Here is a 22876-nt window from a genome sequence, read left to right as displayed (position 1 = left end):
ACGCATAATTTATGTTCAAGTAATCTTGCAAGCATGTGTTACTGTAACTGTCCAAGACACCAAAGTGTTTTCCATTTACACCTATCAATTTCAACTAGAGTGAGAAAAAAGAAACATTTAAATTTATAAAGCATCTTAACATAATGTATTCATGACTTATTATTTATGGTATATTATGTTACTCTACCAATAACTGTGGTACTGGGCTGCTCCTGATTATAACTTTTTTTGTATTGCACGTAAGTCCTGGAACTTTGAAAGCAAGATGGGATAAACCAGCTTTATTTTAGCAAATGTTTATGCAAACTGCTTTGCTGACTTGAATTTGAATATCTGAGATCGAAAAGTGAGGAACTATGAAGTATCTGCAAGTGGAACTCAGAAAATGGTGACATCCAAAAGCAACCTCTGTGAATAGTGAGTTGCCTGAGTAGTACAAGGATTACTACTTAATTTAGAATAACTTTCCTTTAAACATAAAAATCTCCTCATGGTAGTCCAGGAGCTTTGGCAATTTTAATTTGTTTTAGACACACAGCAGGAGTTGCAATAAGGTTTTGAGGCTGAGCCTAATGAAGGAAATGTGTCTTATGCTTATTTGGCTGTCAGTCTTTTGTGTTGTGTTCCAGTAACTGATATTAAGGCTGTTGAAGTTTATTGTTGCATTTAAGTAGGAATCATGGACCTGGTATTAGAGACCATGAATAAATGTAACTTGCATAGCAGGTCAACTTAGAAATTCAGAAACGACCATAACCTTAAATTTAGGTTTTTGTTATTTTTAACTCAATGAGTAAAAATAACAAAAACAATTCACCTGTTTCAGAGAAAGTTATAAATGTGATTTTGCTTTCTCTTGTGATTATCAGCAAAAAAAATATTTGCCATAAAATGTGTTTCCTGTTTCTTGTCTAATTTCAGGTTCTAATGCTGTGGAGGCCCAGTGCCGAAGGTTTGAAGTAAAAGCACAGGATGGCAAGAAGATACTGTTTTCTGCAGATGAAAATGAAATTGCCATTGGCGTTGAAAAACTGCGTGTAACAGGTAATACTCATTAAAACATAAAACTATTTTTTGTAATGCATTTGTTGTTCATGTGATATTCAGGCATTACTGTTAAGTCAAAAATGCGAAAATGATCAAGAACACTGAAATTGATAAGAATGATTCAAGATCCAAGCAGAAGTAAACAACATATGGTGAAGGATAGGCCCTGAAAGGGATCATGTATCATTTAGTTTCTAACTGAAAGCATTCAGAAGTAATTTTCACTCTAGTTTCATTGTAATATATACATAAAAGGTTCCTTCAAGTGACATATTGCTAGTAATCTGCTACCAAAATATGGCACAATCTCATGTCACTTTCTGCAGCAAAGTTTACGTGATCATCTTTTGCGGTTCTCTGCTTCTCATACTCAGTTTTGTTGCTGTATAATGGTCAAACGGAAAAAAATAAATTTTTTGAGCTAAGGTGTTCAGATCCACAATTACAAAAAACCTGAAACAAAGGTTACAGCATCTTCAGAACCTTTTGGTTGGATTTGTCTTTTGAATCATTTGCAGTCGAATGTCCTTTTTAACTTATAATCCATTTATCGAGGGACAATTTTCTCTGTCACTTGTAAATGCAGTTGTAAAACTGAGTATAATTAAGTGTTTATGATTTTGCTAGGAAAAACAAACAAGAGAAATCTTTCCTGTTACATAATAAAAATGTATGCCTGAATAATGAAACCCAGCGTAATTTGTGTTACATTTTTACACATTTACACTGTTCTATGTCCAAGCAAAAACATTGTTAAGACATAGATTACTCAAAGCCTTCTGTGCACACAGCTCTGATGCCATAATTGTGCATCACCACAGGCCATTTTGCAGAGTTCTTCCCATCTCATTCAGTACAGTATCATTATAAGCCTGCTTGCTACATCCCAAATCCACTTTGTACAGCTGCTCTAAGAGTGCCACCTGGTGTCTTTTCATTGTCTTCTCAAACACCAAAGGCTAACTTATATTTTAAAATGAATAAGTATATTTCATGTTCTGTGCTATATGGTGACACAGGCAATTTTGAACACCTTTGTGTAATATTCTGAAGTTGTGCTATGTGTTTTTGACATGCCTGAAAATGTTATTGATTCATAAATGCAGCAGTTTGATAAGTTGTACTATTCTGTTTATGATCCTCGATTTCCAGATGTCTGCTTTCTGTGCCTTGACTTTTTGCTTGTAGCTTTTGTAAGCAGCTTTACAGGGTATGCAGGTGCTTGGTTGGTTTCACACTGGTAAACAGTAAATGGTAGAGGTGACATTCATATTGTGCAAAGCAACCTCTCTCAGGATTTACAGATGTTTTGCTATATGACTCCAAAAAAAAGTTGCCATTATTAACAAAAAAATGGGGAGCTACTGCAAGAAATATTTGGAAATGTTAATTAAACAAAATAAAAAATTATGGCATTTATTCTTAACTGTTGATTCATATGTCTATGTGTCTTCCCATTACACAAGGGCGTCTCTCAAAACTCCTGACTAGGTGTAAAATGGGTCACACGTAGCGGGCAGCATACAGTCATTTTGCACTTCCCATTCGCTGTGAGACATATTAATGAAGATTTCACCAGGATATGGAACAGGCCATTTAGGATTGAAATGAGGGAAAATTTCTTCACTCAGAGGGTGGTCAACCTGTGGAATTTTCTACCGCAGAAGGCTGTGGAGGCCAGGTCACTGAGTATATTCAAGAAAGAAATGGATAATTTTTTGGATATTAGGGGCATCAAGGGCTATGGAGAGAAAGTGGGAGTATGGCATTGAGATAGAGGATCAGCCATGATCATATTGAATGATAGAGCAGGCTTGAAGGGCTGAATGGCCTGCTCCTGCTCCTAGTTTCGATGTTTCTATGGTTCATATTTGCCTAGTGAATTAGGTGCAAAGGCCAATCTTGCTGCCCAGGGGTACCCCCTAATCCCTGCCTCATATCCCAGGGCCAAGTAAGGTGTCTCTGGGACCACAACTGGCTGCAACAGTTCCCCAGTAATAAGTAAGTGGGACTGGCAGGCCAAGTTACTGTGGGTACTACTGATGGTCTCATTAGGTACATGCAATGTCAGCTTCACACAATCAACTGCAACCTAATCTGCAGGCCTGTATTTGAGACCCTCCAAGTGGGGCATGCAATGCTTTTGGCCACAGTCAGTGCAGCAACCAATGCTGGCCAGATCATGGCATCAAACAACTGATTTGAAACGCGATTTACAAATTTGAGCCTTGTGGTACCATGTGGACCATCAACTCAGTGTGTTTGCTTGTCACTCCTGAAAGGAGATTTGTGCAGCTGTAAACCCAAGACCACTACCATCTAGAAGGACAAGGGCAGAAGATAGATGGAACACCACCACCTAGAAGTTCCCGTCCTAGTCACTCACTATCTTAACTTGGAAATATATCGCTGCTCCTTCACTGTCACTGGGTCAAAATCCTGGAACTCCCTCTCTAACAGCACTGTGGACTGCAGTGGTTCAAGAAGGCAGCTCACCACCACCTTCTCAAGGGTAACTAGGGATGGGCAATAAATGCTGGCCCAGCCAGTGAAGCCCACATCCCATGAATGAAAAAAAGAGTGTCACTAAATTTAGGCTGTTAACACTAACTTCTGCAAAGTCTGTGGAAAAGCTATGGAGTGTTTTTTGGAGATGCTGGATTGTTTTTATTCTTTCATGGAATGCAGGCATCACTGGCAAAGCCAGCTTTTGTTGCCTTTGAACTGAGGGCTTGCCATTTCAGAGGGCAGTTAAGAGTCAACCACATTGCTGTGTCACACGTAGGCCAGACCAGGTAAGGATGGCTGATTTCCTTCCCTAAAGTGCATTAGTGAACTAGGTGAGTTTCTATGGCAATCAACAATAGTTTCACCATTACAGACACCAGCTTTTTGATACCAGATTTATTAACTGAGTTCAAATTCCAGCTGCCAAGGTTAGATTTGAACCCATGTCCCTAGAGTGTTAGTCTACATTTCTGGATTATTAGTCTAGTGACATTACCACCATACCACTATCTTGCTCAGGAGTGTTGTAGTATCCATACAGAAGTTGGCAGAGGATCTGATGACCTGTGCACCTAAAACCTGCAGCAGGTATGGGGCTGCAGTTGCAGCACCCCTGGGTCTGCAGCTTGACAGGGAGATGGAGCAGAGGCTGTGAGCTGCCCTCTGCCAAGTCAGAGCCAAATTCCCCCATGCTCCTTGCCAGTGATAGGTGGCAGTCTGGCAGTGCAGTCAATGCACCCAGCATCTTGATGTTCAGTGTTCTCCCAAATGCCACCCCATTGAAGCCCTTATCTGAGTTTCCTATAGCAGAACTCAACTGCAACCTTGTCCTCTGGTGAGGCACAAACCATCCTTTCCTCCTGGCCTGGCTACAACCCACGCCTACCTGGTGACTCACCCACATGCTGATCCCAACTCTATACTAACCTCTGAGCTACGTGGAGTGCCAATATCTGAGCTGGAGGTTGCGATTGTCAGATCAGCTGACATCTTTATCAGTGCTGTGTTGTTGCTATCTCTTCCTTCTGGGGCTGCTGCAAATGGACAGGCAACAGTTGATGGTTGTCTAAAAGCGGGAAATCAGAAGGGGAAGTTTTGCCTGAGTGAAGTTGGGAGGGGAGATGGTGAGAAGCAAGAGGTTCATGGTCACACCATCAGTAACTTGTTGATAGCAGCATGAGAGTAAACTAGGCGTTGAGAAGGGGCTTAAGGCAGGAACCTACCATCATCCTCAATGTCCTTAGTGATGCCAGATGCTAGGGGCTAATAGCAGCTGGACTAATGATGTAATGAATCATCTCCTCTCTACGGCTCTGGAGTTGCAGGCATCTTTATTTCTCAATGGTTCTGCTCTACTTTCAGTTGTTATGGACGTGCTTGTTCCATAAGATAGAAAATTGTCAGTGATTGTGCTGCACTGTGTTTGGGTGATATGCCTGGCACAGCTGAATAATTGGAGGTATGTGGAGGCAGCAGAAGATGTGGGTCTGAGGTGTGGGTGAAGGTGAGGAGGACTATCTGAATGTCAAGCGTGAACCCTGAGTGCCAGCTGCTTCCACTGAGTGAGTAATGGATGTATAGCATGTTTAACCTATTGAAATGGTGGTGCGATGGGTATGAAGTCCTTTGAAAATCCATTCACTGACCTTGACCACACGTGTGAGGTCATCAAACTTCTTCTAGTACTGCTGCAATGCTGTGAACACAACCCTAGGAGGGGACTTCTCTGGCCACCTGCTCCCATGAACTTTGGCGGGTCGTTCTCAAGGGCCTTCTGGCCCACTGCAGAAACATGCCCTCTCTCCTCCTGTTCTGTGACTAAGCCTCCGTTGATGTATCTGTGAACCTAGGAGGCCTGTCTCCTTTATAGTGCTCCATTTGTGCAGTCCCTTCATGTACCCAGTATCAGTATAGGGAACTAGCAGCAACTCCTTTCCACTGAGTGCAGCTCCCCTTTAAAAGGGTCAGATTGCCTTTAAGAGGAACAGGTTGACTGCACCATGTGAGATAAGCAGCCATGACTTGACCCCAGTGTTAAGGCAGCCAACAGCATGGGCCCCGCTTAGACTAACTCTGCAATCAGGTGGGAATAATTGGAATAATAACAAATTCTAACTCCAGGACCTGTGAAGTGCTCCTTTGTGCTGCCTTTACTCTTGTAAGGTGTTTCTGAATTGCAAATTGCAAATTAACCTAAAGCTCTGACCTGTGTCGATTTTGTTATTGCATCACCATGCTTTTGACTCCAGTTATATCTGATTTGGTTGGTAGAGGTACATATGTGACAGCAGAGTGTGTACCAAAAGGATAATAACATATTTGGATATGTACCATATTGAAATTTTTTATGAGAAAACCCCACAGCAAACACCTAACCAGAAGATAAAACCAGTAGAACCTATACATCTAGGTGGATAAAATGCTTTTAACATCAGATGACAGGACATTTTGTTCCCGATTTTCTTATCTCCATAAGATATTTTATAATCGCAATCATCAGTATTTCTTAGTTCCTGTGTGCAGAGTATAATGGGAGAAGCTTGGGAACAAATCATCCTCTTTGCTTGGAAATTAGGATGGGCACCTGTACAGTAAATGCTTTGCTTTAATAAGATTTAATCAGCCAAAAAAAAGGGAAGATGCCAGAGTGTAAGGTGATTGTTAATTTTTTCTCTCAATAGTTCCATTCTTAATTAGAATAGACTTTTAGGGCTGAATTTTCAGGTCCCACATCTGGTGGGACGCAACAGAGGCAGGCAGTGGAAGAAAATACTAGCGCCAACCACCATGCCAAATAGTCAATGCTGTTCCCAGTGCAGACAAATTTCACCAGGGTGGAAAGATGGCAGCTCAGATCCCGCCTGATGTATTACAGCACCATTCAGTGAGAGCTCATTAAGGAGCATGTTCTGATTTTGATAGGGGTGCATGGGTTGCACACATTGCCTGGTTTAGGCCAGGTGAATGAAGGCAGACAAGGACACTCCAGGGAATTAGGTAGGCCCATGAAAGAGTGAATGGTGTAGAGGACGACTCAGGCACTGGGACACAGATGCTGTTAAGCCAGTAAAGGTTGTTTGGAGAATAGGGAGCAAGTAGACGGGCATTTCGGGTGTAGGGGGTGAGGGTGATCACCTTCCTGACATCACAATGCCATAAGAGGGAGGAAGGTTTCCAAACACTGGGAGGTCACTTGAACACAAGAAAGACAGTAGTTGACAATGGGGACACAACCCTCAGGTTTTGGGTCCAGTGGCAATGAGGAGCAACATCCACTTCAGGAAGGGCAGAACCCTGGACATCAGGAGGGCAGAGGAGAAAGCTGAAGGGAGGTAAGGATATGGAGATCATAAATGGTGATCATACCGGCGAAGATGGAACTACCTTGAGATGACTGAGGGCCAGTGCCACAGGAGACTGTGACTTTCCAGGCAGATGGTCACAGAGTGCCTTGGGATGTTCAAGGTGTATAATTCTTAATTGTTTTTGTTATCAGTGCCCTTATCACTGAAAACATCACACCTCTCAGTACTGTTGCCAGTAGCCCACTAGTACTGTTGCCAGTAGCCCACTAGTAACTGTCAAAGTCATTGTGATGTTGGACTTCTTCGCCTCTTGCTTCTGGAGGGAAAATACCCTGAGGCGTGTCCTGATGGTTGGGTTATGTTTCCAGAGTGTATCTGCTCATTAAACCTCTTCCAACACTGTATACAAGTTCTGTGCATCTTCCTTCTGCTATCCCCATCCAGGTCTGCTTCGCCTGAGTGGGGGCCTCTTCCTGACATCCTCCAGGCAGAGGACCTCCCTCCACTCCCTTAGAGCTTTGAGGAGGGCCTTCAGGTCCACATCAGCAAATTGAGGAGCTGCCCTGCCCCAGGTTCTGGGCCTCGACTCTCGACATTTCAAGTTGCCCTCAGTCTCATATCTTCCAAAGATAAAACACGAAAACAGCTAGCCGCTGCAATGGCTGCTGTGATCTGTCTAAATCAGGTCCTCACTTAAGGAATCCGGCCTCTGTTCCCACCCTGCAGTAGCTAATTGGCCACCAAACCCGTTTCCAGGCCGATTAAGGAGGCGCCTCTGTGGACCGATGACCATTTCTCCCCAGGGGTGGCTTTAGGACCTGGAAATGGTCCCAACTTCTTTTCCCTGCCTTTGGAAAGCAACTCCTGCCCTCTGTTGCTGTGCAGTAAGATGATCTCAAAACACAGAACTGGTATCCTTCTGTGCTGGATAACCCAGCATCAATTCTGTTATTAGAAAGATGAATATATATCTCATGTGTACTTTGAACCCATCCATTGTCCAGATCTGGATGCAGTTTTTCCTTCTGTTACCTATCTGTTCAATCCACAAAAACACAGTTGTGAAAGCCTGTATTGTAATTAAAAATACAACTGGCAGCATATAGAAGAATGTAGGTTAATGCTGTCTGGAGTGCAGTTTGTCCTATATGTAGGTTTGTCTCAAGGAAAAATTTAAACATATCCTGAAAAGATACAAATGACATTGAATTAAATAGAGTGACATTAGTACATTAGTCGTTCCCCCGCTGCAAGGAATTAAAATGACGAAATGCTTTCTTTGTAAAATGAATAATGAAGCCAAATAGATTTTGGTGTGTAAGGGAGAATAATCCAATGTTAAATGAAGAAGGAACTCGTCTTGGGCTTCAGGGTTCAGACTGATGCTGGATTTAGCACTTGAAAGTCACCTTCCAAAAGGCTGATGGACTCCAAGTACAGGAAAGCATTGATGTGCCAGAAAAAATCCGGCAGGTTTGCACTTCTTCTGTCCCTGTTCACATAACAACTACACCGTTGTGGGGTCCACTCGCATGGAAATTCAATTTTGCAAAAGAGGAGCCAAAATATAGAAAATGATGGCACAATAAATCAGAAATGAAGCATTCAGTGTATGACAGTGCATGCAAGCCATAAATAATGGAGGGTAAAATGCAATCAATATTTACAGCCAGCAGAGGTATTCAGAATTTTCTATTTTTTAATTATATTACATTTATATTAAAAATACATTTATAATTGCTTTTTAAAAGCATTAAAAACTGCTGTCATGCTCCAACCTGTTGTCAACAGTAGAAAATAATAGTCACATTTTTCTTTTTTAATGATTTAATGCATTACAGCCTATATTCTTCTTAAAAAAATGACTTCAAGCTTTTTGATTTTATTTTGTTTCTCAGTGATGACTTTTGAATGCCTCTCCAGTGTTAAGCTGCTGGAGGTTTGATCTTTTGTGCCTTTTCTTTATTTCCTTATTCTTTATTTCCTCTGGCCAGTATTAAATAATAATTGCAGATGCAGATTAGACTTTTTAACTATTTCCCAGTTTCTCTATTTTTGTTTTGCTTCACGAATTATAAGGTCAACTGCCCTTCCTTTTTAAAAAAATCTCAAAGTGAAACAAGTTGTACTGAAAGCCAAGATAGATTTTAATCCTCAACCTATTATTCGAGGGAAACTGCTTTGGCATGTTATTTCCCCACCTGCCTAAGGCAACAAGAAATGGTCTCTCCCCCCACCCAAACCGCGCCCCCCCCCCCTCTCCCCACACACCTTAAACCAGCTTATATTTCACCCCTTTCTTGGACTCACTCAAGTTCTGTCGAAGGGTCATGAGGACTCGAAATGTCAACTCTTTTCTTCTCCGCCGATGCTGCAAGACCTGCTGAGTTTTTCCAGGTGATTCTGTTTTTGTTAACTGCAGGGCTTTTTAACTGCAGGGCTTCTTTTAAATGCTGCTGGTCCACTTCCTGCATAGATAGAGCTACCTGCAATGGAATATCAGGTGGGATTTGGCAGGTCACTGGCTTCCAGGTAAATCGCAGGGTGGGGGTTTTTGGGAGTGTTTCACGTGAGGGATAGGTTGCGGGTGGAGTCCAGGGTAGAGGAGACTGCAACATTCCTTTCTGAGCTCTGAGCCTCACTAACACATATCTTTGAATTATCTGGTGTGCCTCTTCATCCTTCCTGCCAGCTGATGGTTCATTTCAGGCTGACAGGGAAGTGATGGCAGTTTCCCTGCTGAAGGCCCTCTTAAAAGTGCCATCAGGATCCTATGATATAATACATATGCAGTTTTTACAAATTCGTGAGACTCTCGCCGGCTTTAGGCAGTACCAGGTAAACATCAGAAGCAGCAGGAAAGAGGTGAGTCCCAAGTGGGTGGCTAACCTGCTTGTTTTGAACTGCCCAGCAGCTGGAGGATGGGTAGGTTAAAATTAATTCCTTTGTTTGTACAGGGGGAGAGGTACATGAGGTGAATTAGGGAAATGTGGTTAACTTGGGAAGGAATTGGTGAAAAATCTGGAAATGTTGGTCCTTTCTGACCCCCAGCCCCCAACAATGAAGCAACATTTTTTGGAAGTTTCATCCCACAGGGGCTGGTTTAATTACTACAGCTGTCACTTTAAATCCATAAAACTCTTGTGATTTTCTTTGATCTCACTCGTCACAGAATCCATTTGAAATATCTGAGACAGCATGGTAGGTTACATTTGAGCAATCTCAAACACAAGCTTTCATGATCAGTACAAGGGTTTCTCCCCCAACTAAAATCTAGTTACGTTATGATCATTAGCAGAGTAGGAACAACCGATTTGCACAGAGCACCAATGAACAAAAAGGAATGTGAGATTATTAATACCAGTTGGGACGAGGCAGCATTCACTGTTAATGACCACTGTGCAGTATCTCTTTTGCATTCAATTTCTGATTACATATGGAGATACTCTTAACACCAATGAAGAGCAGGCTGGTAGCAATCATCCTGCTCTTCACAGGTATTTTTAAAATCTCATCTTATCATGAGCACCATAAAAGACAGGATTATCTTTAATGCCTCTCTTGCTTAGCTAGTTCTTACTAAAGACGGAATCATCCCAGACTTGCACTGTGTGTGGTAGTGGACGGGTTTTCACGCTGTATCATCCCAATGCCACTGCATTAGTTATACATTCCTGGGAAACACACTGTTCCGATGGCAGGCAGGCTCTCATTCGCCCGCCATGCCATCACCTCACCGCTTCATCATGCCGGGCGCCATATTTAAAGTTCAGACATGTGCACAGATCTCAGTGATTCCAGCTCAGGACTACTGCAGGGAAGATGTCCATGAAAGGCAAAAAGACATGCAGCTGCCAGGTTTAGTGACGCCTCATTGGAACACCTTTTGGATGCCGTGGAGACCTGCTGTGATGTCCCCTACCCAGCTCTGGCTGCAGGATGGGCAGCAGCGTGACCAAGCAGGCTTGGGATGTGGTGGCAGTGGTGATCAGTGCCAATGCTGCACAGAAGAGGTTGGCCTTCCAATACAGATAGAGGATCAATGATCTCATTGCAGGCAGGGTAAGACAGCCATCTCATCACTCTAAACTCACACACTCAAGCTCATCACACATTCACTGGCATTGCACTCACTGCGAGCTCAAGGGACATCACCACGCATTCTCACGCACATAACCTCACATGTCAATCTGGCCTCAACGCCTCTGGGGATGGCATCCTCAGTCTTCACCATCTTGAGGCCACTTGCGCAGACCAACATGTGCCCTCACACATACCCTGGGATACCCTCCTTCCCCAGTGCAGCTCTCATCCTGCAGCCTTTTCCCTGGCCTGAGGCCACTTCCCCCGACTTTACCAAGCAAGCCCCAGCCCTGCAGACATTGAAAAGGCACCCACATGAGATCTGGTAGGTAGAGAATTGCTATAAGCTTCCCTAAAAGTGATGTGGTGCTATCTGTGAAGCCTGGCGCTGATGACCGCAAGTGCTTCCCGAAGCAAGGTAGGCAAACAAAACTCGAAGTTCCCAGTGAAGTGCAGCTCACCAGACACAGATCACTTATGTGCTGTTGTGAAACAGTCGTGTTTTCCCACCAACGTGGGCTGATGATCCAGCGGGCTGGCCTAATACTGATATGCAGATGTATTACAATGAGGTTCCCGATGTCTGATGGCTGGAAACATGGCCCACCATCGGCGGGCTGAGTGGACAATCACAAACTCATTTTGCGCCGTCGTGAAACCAATCGTGCCATATCGTCCGCTCATGCCACCGAACACGCCCAACGCCGGCAGGCAGGGAAAATCCCTAAATTTCCATGTAAAATTGGTCTGCATCACACCACTCATCAATGATTATTTTGGCAATTGTTGTTAATGACTATGCCATTCTTTACTGATTCACTGCTATTAATTACCTTCACTGATTTCAACAATGACCTTGTGACCTTGGCAATATCAGAGTCAGGTAACTGAAAAACGTATGAACTTTGCTCTCTGAAAGCTTGTAACTTTTTTTGAATATGCAGTAGGATTTTGTGTGTATCAGATCTAGGTTTAATAAAGAAAGCAGCTCAGTTGACTCAGCTGAAAAAAAAATCCATGAGTTATATCAGGATGCATGACTGGAAAGTCAATTGGAACTGATATGGTCAGGGTATGTCAAAGAAAACCTGGCCCAAAGAATATGTACATCACATGCTTGTTATGTGAAAATGGTTATCAGTTTAACGTGACAGTCACATTAGATGCCCATAAAGCTTATTATGTGCCATTAAAAAAGCAACATGGAATATGGGCATTGTACCTTCACAAAATGGTCTCTGGAGAGTCAGACGGTTTCTGTACAGAGACTGACATGTCAGTGGGAAGTTACTTAAAATGCGTATGGCCTTCCCAGTTGCTGATTGATCGCCCCTCACCATTTCAATGAAAGAGATTTAAAATGACAATGGCTGCTATGTCTTCTCATGAAGATGTAATTTCAAGTAAAGATATTTCAGAGGCTAATCATAGCTGGAATGTTGATGTGATAACAAACACCCTACATTGTGTCACAAATTGCTCAGCTGTCAACTAACTTTGTGCACAATAGGATAGACCAGGGCAGGTCAGCTGGGGATACAAAAACTTGAGGGAAGCCATCTCTTGCCCAACACAAAGGGGGACCCATGCTTCAAAAGCCACCTTGAGCAGAGAATTGGGCCCTATTTGTTTCACCTATGAGTTAGAGGGGCTCAGCCAACTTTGACTGGTAAGCCAGAAGCTTGCTGTTGTTTGGAGTGAACCAGTGTAAATTCATCACCAGAAACCTCAGCCTTTCATTTTACTTCAGAGCATCAAGAGATTCTTCATGCCAGCAATGTTTCTACTACCATCTTAAGGACTGATTAGAAGTGATTTTTTTTTAGTCTTTAAGAAATTTAAGTACACGTTACATCTTTAGAAACCATCTGTTCTTATGCGCGTATATCTCTTGTGCGTGAGGAGTGAGTATAGTTCCAGTTACATTTTGGGTGTTGTGAGAAACAAATGCTTATCCTTTCTTTTGATTTAAACTTACAAGAAAGCCTGCTTCATGTCTGTTCTTTAAAGTCATGGCACTCAACGGGTTTAAATATATCCTTTTGTGGTTGGCTATGGGATGAGCAAAGGGGGAAATTTATCCCATATCATCTCTCCCCATCTGTAACAATGGTTCATTACTGTATCTTTTAAAAGGTCAAATGTAACCATATGCTAAGCTTCATTCTTTCTATTGCCTCAAATACATCCTATAGACAGAGGATTTTCTATTTAAATTTCTCAACGGTCATTTACATTACTGACTAATAATAGTCAGCGATATGAAAATACTCCTGCCATACTCAATTAATAAATAAGCCTACTCTTCAAATGACCCTGTGTGTACTTTCAGAAACTGTCATGGATAACTAGTCTTGTTTTCTTTCTTTAAATAATTAAAAAACATTGGGCGGAATTTTCTGAGCCAGCTGGCGGCGGTTATGATAGGTGGTATGCACGGAAAATATGGCGGGACCCACTTCACGATGGAGTGAAGGCAGGTCGCAATCTTCTGCTCAGCCCGCCGACGTTGGGCCACGTTTCCCACCATCGGTCAGCAGGGAGCTAATTGTAATACATCAGCATATAATTGAAAGGCCATCCTACCAGGCTTTTGGAATCCCATCGTATCATCCGTCCACGTCAGCGGGAAAGCACGCAGACGTGTTTCACAACAGCACGCAGGCAACATGCACTTGATGGCCTTCACTTTGGGGGAACTGAGATGAGTGAGCAGCAGCGTTCCCCATAGCTCATCCGTTGTTTACAGGCCTCAGGGGCTCCGGGGGTGCAGGGGAAACTGATGCCTGTCCCCGTAGGTGACTGCTGAGGTGTGGGGGGGTGTCAGGGGGCAAGGGCTGGCAAGCCTCTGAGGTGACTGCTAAGGGGTGGGGAGAGGGTCAAGTGCTGCCCTGGTGCTGCATCCCGCGCACAGTTGGGGGGTACAGAGTAAGCAAGGGGAGTTGCCACGCATTGGGGAGACCTGTATAAACTGACCATGTCTCTGCAACTGAGACAGATCAGGCACAGCCACAGTGATATGATTGGGGTCAGGCTCCTGGCCTGACCGCCCATGCAACACCTTGAAGGCACCAAAGGGCCACCAAGTGCTCCATACCTTACCCCCCCCCACCCCCCCCCAGCCCCCTGCACTCCCCACCTCGTACAATCTCCTCACCAACACTGGCCATGTAGCAGTCACTGCTGGAGGTGCTCATAGCCCCTTGCAATCTCAGCATCCCAGTTTGGACCAGTGTCCCCCATGTCACAGGTTGACAGGGCAGCCATGCAGCGCACTCATCTCTGGCCATCCAAGGGGTGCCCAGCACTCTCCGGGAAACATTAAGGGGTGGTAACACAGGGCCAGGAAAGGTGCTAAGTGTAGCCATGATAACCATGTCTCTCTCTCTCTCTCTTTCTTTCATGCTGCAGAAGGACCATGTCAGGATCATGGATCCTGGTGACCTAACTGTCTGCTTGATGGCCTACGGAGATTGTGGAAGATGGAGGAAAGAGCGACTGATGCACCTGGCCATGCAAAGGCAGAAGCAGCACCTCATGAAGAAGGAGCAGCAGGGGCTTCTGCACACACTGCCCAGAGGCGACAGCCAGTTGTGGCTGGTTTGCACCTAGCGACACCCAGGGTCTATAAATGCCACCTGCCATTCCTGCTGATGACTGAGAACCAGTGTCACTGACGATTGCACATGTCTAGGGTCCTGGTGGCTCATATCTGCCACTTACTGCAAGAATTGGTGCCAAGGGGACATGGAGGGCATCCACTGCCAGTGGCTGTGAAAGTGACCACGGCGCTCAAATTCTATGCCAGTGGGTCCTTTCAGGGATCCACAGGTGACCTCTGTGGGATTTCACAATCCGCCACCCACAAATGCTTCCATGAGGTCACAGATGCCATCTTCTCCATGGCACACAACTTTGTGCTTTTTGCCCGGGACCAGGACACCCATGCGGCAGCTTCAGACTGCAGCAGAGCGAAGGTATAATGGGGCTCATGCAGCAGCTCGCCACTTGGTGGAGCAGACCATTGGTGCTGAAGATGTGGTTCTGGTGCCTGGACCACTCTGGTGGAGCCCTGCAGTATAGTCCGCAGAGGGTGTCACACATCGTCGTTATCTGCTGCGCCCTTTACAACCTGGTGCTGCAATGGGGAGAGGAGCTGGCTGAGGAGTAGATGGAGGAGCTGCATGTCTCCTCCAATGAGGAGGACACTGGCGGGGATGAGGGTGACTACGATGGGGATGAGTCACTCACACTGGCTAGATGAGGCAGGCATGCTCGGGAGGCCCTCAAAGCTGCCAGACTTGTGGAGGATGATGACGACATGCAGTGAGGCGTCATCATAGATCCTCACATCGCAGCTGTGAACATTGGACTCCAGTCTGGCCCATTGCAGCGCCAATACTCTGTGAGAATACTCCTGTGATGGAGATACAGTGGAGGCCCTAATAGTTGCTCGATTGCAGGAGGATGATGACAACATGCAGTGAGGACACTCCATAGATCTTCACATAGCCTCTGAGAATGCCTGATTCCTGTCTGGCCGAGGGCAGCTCGCTTGCATGATCAGGGCCATTTCATAGATGCTTCCATGAAACTTCAGACGCATCTGATGCTGGTGCCTGCCTTCAGCACCTCAGCCCTTCAGGAGCTGATGCACATCATCACTGGTCACAGATGCTGGTGATGGAGGCCAGCCCCCACCTTAAAGGTACTGAGAGCACACTGAGTGTATGAGAGAATTCTGTGGCGCCTGCGCACTATATTCTGGTAGCAATAACCAGCACCATTGAGGTCCAGGGATCAGTAATGTGTCCAGGGAGTGTGAGGCTGGACCATCACTGTGGTCTGAAGGCCACACAAAGCACTGGGAAGAGGCCCTGGACTGAGACTGCTGCCTTTTATCTTGTGCAGAAAGGTTTCACATCTGAGTGACAAGAACACTGCTCATCAGGACAAGGAGCCACAGGCAGGGAGACATTCTTGGGAGGTTATTGATGATAGTGAACATTATGTACAAGCGATCAACACCCGTGCCCAGGCTGTACAACTAATTCTCTTTAACTTTCCTAACCCTGCCGTTACGTCTTGGTGCTCCCCGGACATCCACAGCGGAGATGGAGGCAGCCTGCTGACTGTAACACCCTGTCTGTGATGACTTTGGTGGGCGTCCACTGGAGGGCTGAGACTTGGGGGTCCCTGCCTGCTTTCAGAGTCCTGCTGTGTGGCAGTGGCACCCTCCTCGGCCTGTAATGCTGGATCTGCAGAAGTCACAGGAAGAGGGGATTTGGGTGGGCCGATCACTCCTAGAGTCACCTGGATGGATGGCCCCGGGGTGTGCACTTGCTGATCCTCCTCCCTATGGGTGCCTGGGGGCCCCTGGCTGACTCCATGAGCGGAAGGAGTAGCTGGAGTGAGATCGAGCTGCCCAGCACCCCTCTCACATACAAACTGTTAGAGGTCAACTATGGCATCAATGATGGATTTAAACCCGTGCAGCAGTGACGTCCTGGACCAAGATCACCATGGCAGCCGCCATCCTGTCAGTGTTGACCTCGGTGCATTGCAATGCCGGCGCTATCATCTCAGCCTGAAGACGGACGGACTCCAACATCCTGCCTTACAGCGGACATCCCTTCCCGATGTTCCCCAGTTTGCCTTTGCAGCTCCAACAACCGTGACATGACCGAGTCCAGAGGCTCACCATCTGACTCGGACTCAGCAACGGCCTGGCCTCCAGCAGCCCTTCGAGTGCTGGGTGCCTGGGAAGTCCCTGCCTCCACCTGCTGTGGATCAGAATGTGTGATGTGCTCACTCTAAAGCTAGGCCCCACCGAGTTGTGTCTCTCTGTGCTGGTGGAGGCTGTGGGTGAGTGCTGTGACAGGTCTTCAGGGAGGATGCCTTCAGATTCTTCTTCAGAGGTTTCTTCGGAGCTTGTTTGGAGGCTCTGGGTCATGGATTCCGTTGGCTGCTTCCCAGATGTGCCTGCAAAAACAAAGTGAGATAATTAGTGCGTGAGCAGAGGCCTGTAAAAGAGGACACATCACTCACAGCATGGTTGTCTGATGGATGTTGCACTGCTGGATCCTCACTTGGTAGAGCAGTGCCAATCTCACCATCAGTACAGGGCCGGTCTCGGTCATTGCCAGCCAGCTGGATGGCTGCATTTTCAAATTCTGTGAGAACTTTGAATTCTGGCATTCCTCCACCTGCCTGCAACTTTTCCCTCCTGTTCTGTGCCGGTTTATCCTTCTTGGATAGAGAAGGGGAGAGTGTATCAAGACTCCTGCCAGGCCAGATGATAAGTATACCTGTCCTGCGTGGGCGGTGAGTGGTCCCATGGACAGGATGAGGACAGTGACGGTGTGCTCGAAAGAGTGAATGGTAATGTTCCTTGCACTGGCAGTGAGTGAGGGCCCTGTAGATGTGTGATAGGTTTGCATGCATGTGAGTTGGGTGTGATGAAAAGAGTAACTTACCCTGGCGGAACGGAGGAGATCATTCATCCTTTTGTGGCACTGGGTGGCTGTCCTCCTCTGCAGGGCATTCGCAGTGACCACCACTGCCACTGCCTCCCAAGCCGGGCTGGTGAAATTGCTGCCCATCCTGCGGCTGGAGCGGGGGTAGAGCACATCCCGGCGGGCCTCCATGGCATCCAGCAGTTGCTCGAGGGACCCACCATTGAAGTGGGGGGGGCGGCTGTAGTCTTTTTTCCTTTGCTGGCCATGTCTCCCAGGCAGCGGAGGTGAGCTGGTGGTGATGAGGGCTTTGCTGGCGGCTGCTTTTTAAAGATGGCAGCCAGCATGATGCAACAGCAGGGCGATGGCAAGCTGACAAATGAGAGCTCGCCCACCATGGAAACGGCATGTTTCACAGGAGTGAATATATAATGAGGAGGGCTCGGGAAGATATGGCGTGAAAACCCGTAATTTTCAATCGGTGGGTAGGAAACCATTTCACCTGCCTGCTACCGCACTTAGTGCAATTCTGGGAAAATTCTGCCTATTGTTCAAAAAATCTCCAATTTGTGAAATTCCAGCTCGGGCCCATTCTTGTTCTTTACTGAAAATGAATTAATCTAAAAGTAAAATATACATGTGGCTTGCATCCAAAATTGGATGTCTTTTTAAATGCTGGTTTTTTGGAGTGCACCTAACAGAATGTAACCAGTGTGCTTTTGATGTATACTGGCTTGATGAACTAAATAAACTACTTGGACTAGTAACAAAGTGGAAATTCATTAGTCAAATGAAGCTCTTGTGAAACTGAAGGCTAACACAATACTAACAGGATTTTTAAAAATTCTGGTTTGCTGCTAGGTATATGTAGGCTCTCCATGAAGGAGATGCTTACTGTCAACCAGGTCCTGCAACCAGCCATCGGGAGCCAGAGCTGGCCACTTAGCCCCGTGAATGAGATGATGGCTGATCTGTACCTCAGGTGTATTTGTCCATCTTTGTTCCACATCTCTTAATACCCTCACCTACAAAAAAAGCTATTGATATCAATCTTGAAAGTTCCAATTGCTGCAGTGTTCACACCCTTTGAGATTGTAAATTCCAGAATTCTATTATCCTTTATGTGAGAAGTACCCTTTTCCTGACTCCCATTGTAAGAATATGTCCCGATGTAAAAACAAAAACAGAATTACCTGGAAAAACTCAGCAGGTCTGGCAGCATCGGCGGAGAAGAAAAGAGTTGACGTTTCGAGTCCTCATGACCCTTCGACAGAACTTGAGTTCGAGTCCAAGAAAGAGTTGAAATATAAGCTGGTTTAAGGTGTGTGTGTGGGGGGCGGAGAGAGAGAGAGAGAAAGAGAGAGAGAGAGAGAAGTGGAGTGGGGGTGTGGTTGTAGGGACAAACAAGCAGTGCGCCCCCCCCACACACACCTTAAACCAGCTTATATTTTAACTCTTTCTTGGACTCGAACTCAAGTTCTGTCGAAGGGTCACGAGGACTCGAAACGTCAACTCTTTTCTTCTCCGCCGATGCTGCCAGACCTGCTGAGTTTTTCCAGGTAATTCTGTTTTTGTTTTTGTTTTGGATTTCCAGCATCCGTAGTTTTTTTGTTTTTATCTATATGTCCCGATGTTCTTGATTCTCCACTAGAGGAAATAGTTTCTCCATATATACCTTATAAAATCATTTTAATGTTATAAGCAGCTAGATCAGATCAACCCTCAATAATTTGTAGTCAAGAATATAGATTTATGTTACATAGATTTTGTGTCCCAGTATCATGCTGGTGAATCTGCACCTCACCCACTCCAAAGTCAATATACCCTGTGATGTGGTTTCCAAAATGGAACAGTCCTCCAGATGGGTTCTGGCCAAGGTTCTATACAACTGAAATATCACTTCCTTCATTTTGTCTTCCAGATCTCTTGAGATAAAGGCTGGGCATTCCATGAGATTTTTGTTTACTATTTTTTATAATTATTTGTGTTTTTGATCTACTAAATGGGAATATTCAAATTTATCTTTTTTTACCTTGGCCCAAAGTGGATGACCTTACACTTGCCTACTTTGAATTGTGTTGGGCACTCACTTAATTTGTCTATGACCCTTTGCAATTTCCTGCTCCCATCTGCACTACTTACACCTGTTAGGAAATAGAGATAATTTAAGTATTGGCATTTGTAGGTGTTAGGAATGATTTTTACTTTAAAGTTTGCGTTTGATTTTTATTTCTATGTCTGTATTAAGAAAGGTCTAATGAAGTTTTAGTTTCACTTCAAAAGGGTGCTTGCATTTCTAATGAGGTTTTTTACAACTGTTGCAGCAAAGTTAAACAAACAAGGGTTGAAGAATTGAACTGTTGCCTAGCAACAGAGGCCCAGGTCCCTCCCACAGACACACACACACAAGAGAGACAGCAGTTTTGATTTGGAATCTGTGGAGTTGTTGGTTTTTTTGTAAGCAACTGCCAGGAGAGACTGGAGCAAAGAGGACAGATAGTCAGTCCCAAGCTAAGGAAAACCCCAAAAATCCACAGGCATGGAAGATGGGAAAATCCAAAGATGACCTTCTAATCAAAGGAAAGACAGGAATTTGGAAAAGGTCCTGTTAAGTGAAGTTATGAGAAAGGGGCAGAGTAAAAGGCTCCAAGCTTCAAATTTAAAGAGACAAAAGCTGCAGGAAGCAAATTTAAAGTGAGAACAGTTTGCAAGAAGCAAGAAAGTCCAAAGAGATGGCTGAAGGTTTGTAACTCTTTGCTATTTGCATGTGAAACAGTGGTGTATAGATGGCTGAGCTGGTGAGAGAGAATGCATGGAAGACAGCTTGAATGCATGTGATTCTCCTAGGTAAGAGGAACATCAGACAGAGAGTTCAAAACCCCGGAGGTGAACCCTTGCGGAAGGTGTCTGAGAGAAAGCATTGGTTTGGGAGAAGATTCCATAGTGAGGTCTTGGAGAGTGATTGGAAACACTTATGTGAAAGCCCGAGTTCAGTGAGAATGGTTGGTCCATGATGTGACAAGTGTCTGAGGGGGTGCGGGGGGAGTTGAAGAGTGATCCATGGCACCTGGTTGAGTTGACATCTGTCAATTTGTTTCAGAGTTTGGTGTGTCTGACCAAAGCTGCTATAGGTTTACATGGACTGTGTATTTACTGTGAAAATTAAAGTATAAGATAGCTTTTGTAACTTGTGTTTTCCTTGCAAACCTGTATATACCTGCAAAGGTATAGTTGTGGGTGAAGGAGTATTGTAATAAAGTTCACCTTGTCTTGTTGAATAAATGTGATTTTTTTGTTTAAAGTTCAACAGCTGACTTCAGTGACTCTGTTCAGTAGCCACTCTCCACGTACCTGAACAAATAAATAAAAGTTAGGATCTATTGAACTGGGTTCCACCCTGGGATTAGGCTTGTCCAGGGTTAACCTCAGCTGGGGATCGTAACACACCCCTGTACTATTCTAATATCTAACAACCATCACCAGCTTTAGTTAACCACTAATAATAATACAAATACTTATGATATACTTTTAGTGGAGTTGTCCATAAATGCTAATATGGAATCAGTATATATAAACTGTAAAGAGAATTGTAATTATATAACTTTTAAGACCAATATGTTGATGTATATTGACAAATAATGTGGATAGCTGAAGCAAACTTTTTTTTGTAAATAAAAAGATCAAAAAACATTTCACAGCATAAATAAAATTTTTCCTCTGTCTGTTAACCTTCCATGTGGAATCAACACCCCAAAAGTAATGCTTCTTAAATTGTAATTCTACAGCTTTGTTTAATAGTACAGCTGATGGGATTAAAGTCTCAGATTTCATGATTCTAAGTAATTAAATAGTAGCTGCAGGAAACAGGATTCTTTCTTATCTGTGCTGTCCTGACTCACCCCAGTGAGGAATTAAAATTTTATTTTTGAAATACATTGCTCTCTCTCACAATCATCCAGTTATATTTTTGATTGCTGTTTAAGTTATAAACAGAGGATGGGGCCTGCAAAGATTTATGTTGTATAAGTTGGTGGAATTTAATGCTCTTTGCAGGAGCGGGTTGGAGGATGGGGGTTTGCTGATAATCGGGTGCTGATTATGGGAGAGTCCATTGCCTTACTGACTCTCCACCCCCCCCCCCCCATTTATGTCAGAGCCGGAACTAGTTGAGGTCGACCTTCCCACTCTTAGGCCACTTGAGGCCTTGAATTGGCCAAATAAGAACCACTTGAGGGCCCCATAACCTGGCCTCTGGTATTCGCTCAGCATTCGGGTGGGTGTGTGGCCTTATAGCACATGGGGAGGGTATACCCTGGTGTCTCCTAGCAGGCTCAGGGAGAGCCCTCCTGATTGGACACCCTGTTTGCCACAGGCAAGGGCTGCTATTGCTGAAAGAACACCCCTAGCTCTCTATAGTAACCCCTCCCGCTATCCTTGCTGACTGACCCCAGTGCGTGCACCGCACTTATCCCTCTTCTAGCCCTCCCATTGTTGCTGCTGCTCTGGTTCTTCTGCAGTACTAGCAGTGGCCATTGCTCCCCTTGGCACTTCTTGGACTGTAGAGCTGCTGGCCCCCTGATTGTCTGGCAGCTCTTGGAGACGGGCTCCTCAATTTCAGCGGCCTAGGAACCCTGACAGTAGGCAGTTAACTGCCTGATTGACATTTAATCCCATCGGGGCTCCCCGTAATGGCTGCAGTGCAGTACCGCCAGATTTCCAGCTGGTGGATGCAGTCATCTCCCCCACTATTACTTTCAACACAATAAGTCCAACAGCTAGTTTGCTAAATCACCCACTCTGGTGGGTGTAAGTGCGTTACATAACCCTTGAATAGTTATGTGTGTGTAAGAAAGAGATCAGTAAAAAAAAAAAGCAACAGGTACTTGGAGAGATTTGAGTTAATTAGGGAGAGCCAGTGTGGATTTGTAAGGGTGCTTGACTAATCTAATTGATTTTTTGATGAAGTAACAGAGAAGGTTGATGAAGGGAATGTGGTAGATAGTGCCTGCAAGGATTTCAAGAAAGCATTTGACAAAATACCACATAAAAGGCTGGTTAACAAAATTGAGGTGTCTGGAATATGAGGGTCAGTATCCAATTGAATAAAAAATGAGCTTAAGGACAGAAAGCAGTGAGTCTTGGTAGATGGTTCTTTTTTGAACTACAGTGTAGTAGACAGTGGTGTTCCCCAAGGGTCAGTGCTAGGACCACTGCTTTTTCTTGCTAAATAAATAAATTGGATCTTGGTATGCGGAATAAAATTTCATAATTTGTTGAGATCAAACTTGGAGGAGCAACAAACAATGAGGATAATAGGAATTGCCTGTAACAAAGCATTGATAGGCTAGCAGAATGGGGAGACATGTGGTAGATGGACTTTAATACACAGAAATGTGAGGTGATGCATTTTATCTGAATGGACAGAGAGAGGGAATATAGACTTAATAACACAATTCTAAAGAGTGTGCAGGAACAGAA

At 44.7% G+C, this 22876-nt stretch overlaps 1 protein-coding gene across 1 annotated transcript in view; it reads left to right on the top strand.

The window, feature by feature from the left end:
• LOC121275607 (zeta-sarcoglycan-like) overlaps positions 1–22876 on the top strand; it is a 729694-nt gene that overhangs the window by 497582 nt on the left and 209236 nt on the right. Inside the window, exon 4 of the mRNA XM_041183079.1 lies at positions 922–1044. Coding sequence (XP_041039013.1) covers positions 922–1044 — 123 coding nt within the window. The remainder of the gene's footprint in view (positions 1–921; positions 1045–22876) is intronic.

The sequence above is a fragment of the Carcharodon carcharias genome, chromosome 1, assembly GCF_017639515.1.
Source record: "Carcharodon carcharias isolate sCarCar2 chromosome 1, sCarCar2.pri, whole genome shotgun sequence".
NCBI lineage: Eukaryota > Metazoa > Chordata > Chondrichthyes > Lamniformes > Lamnidae > Carcharodon > Carcharodon carcharias.
This window is presented reverse-complemented; position numbering and strand designations above follow the sequence as displayed.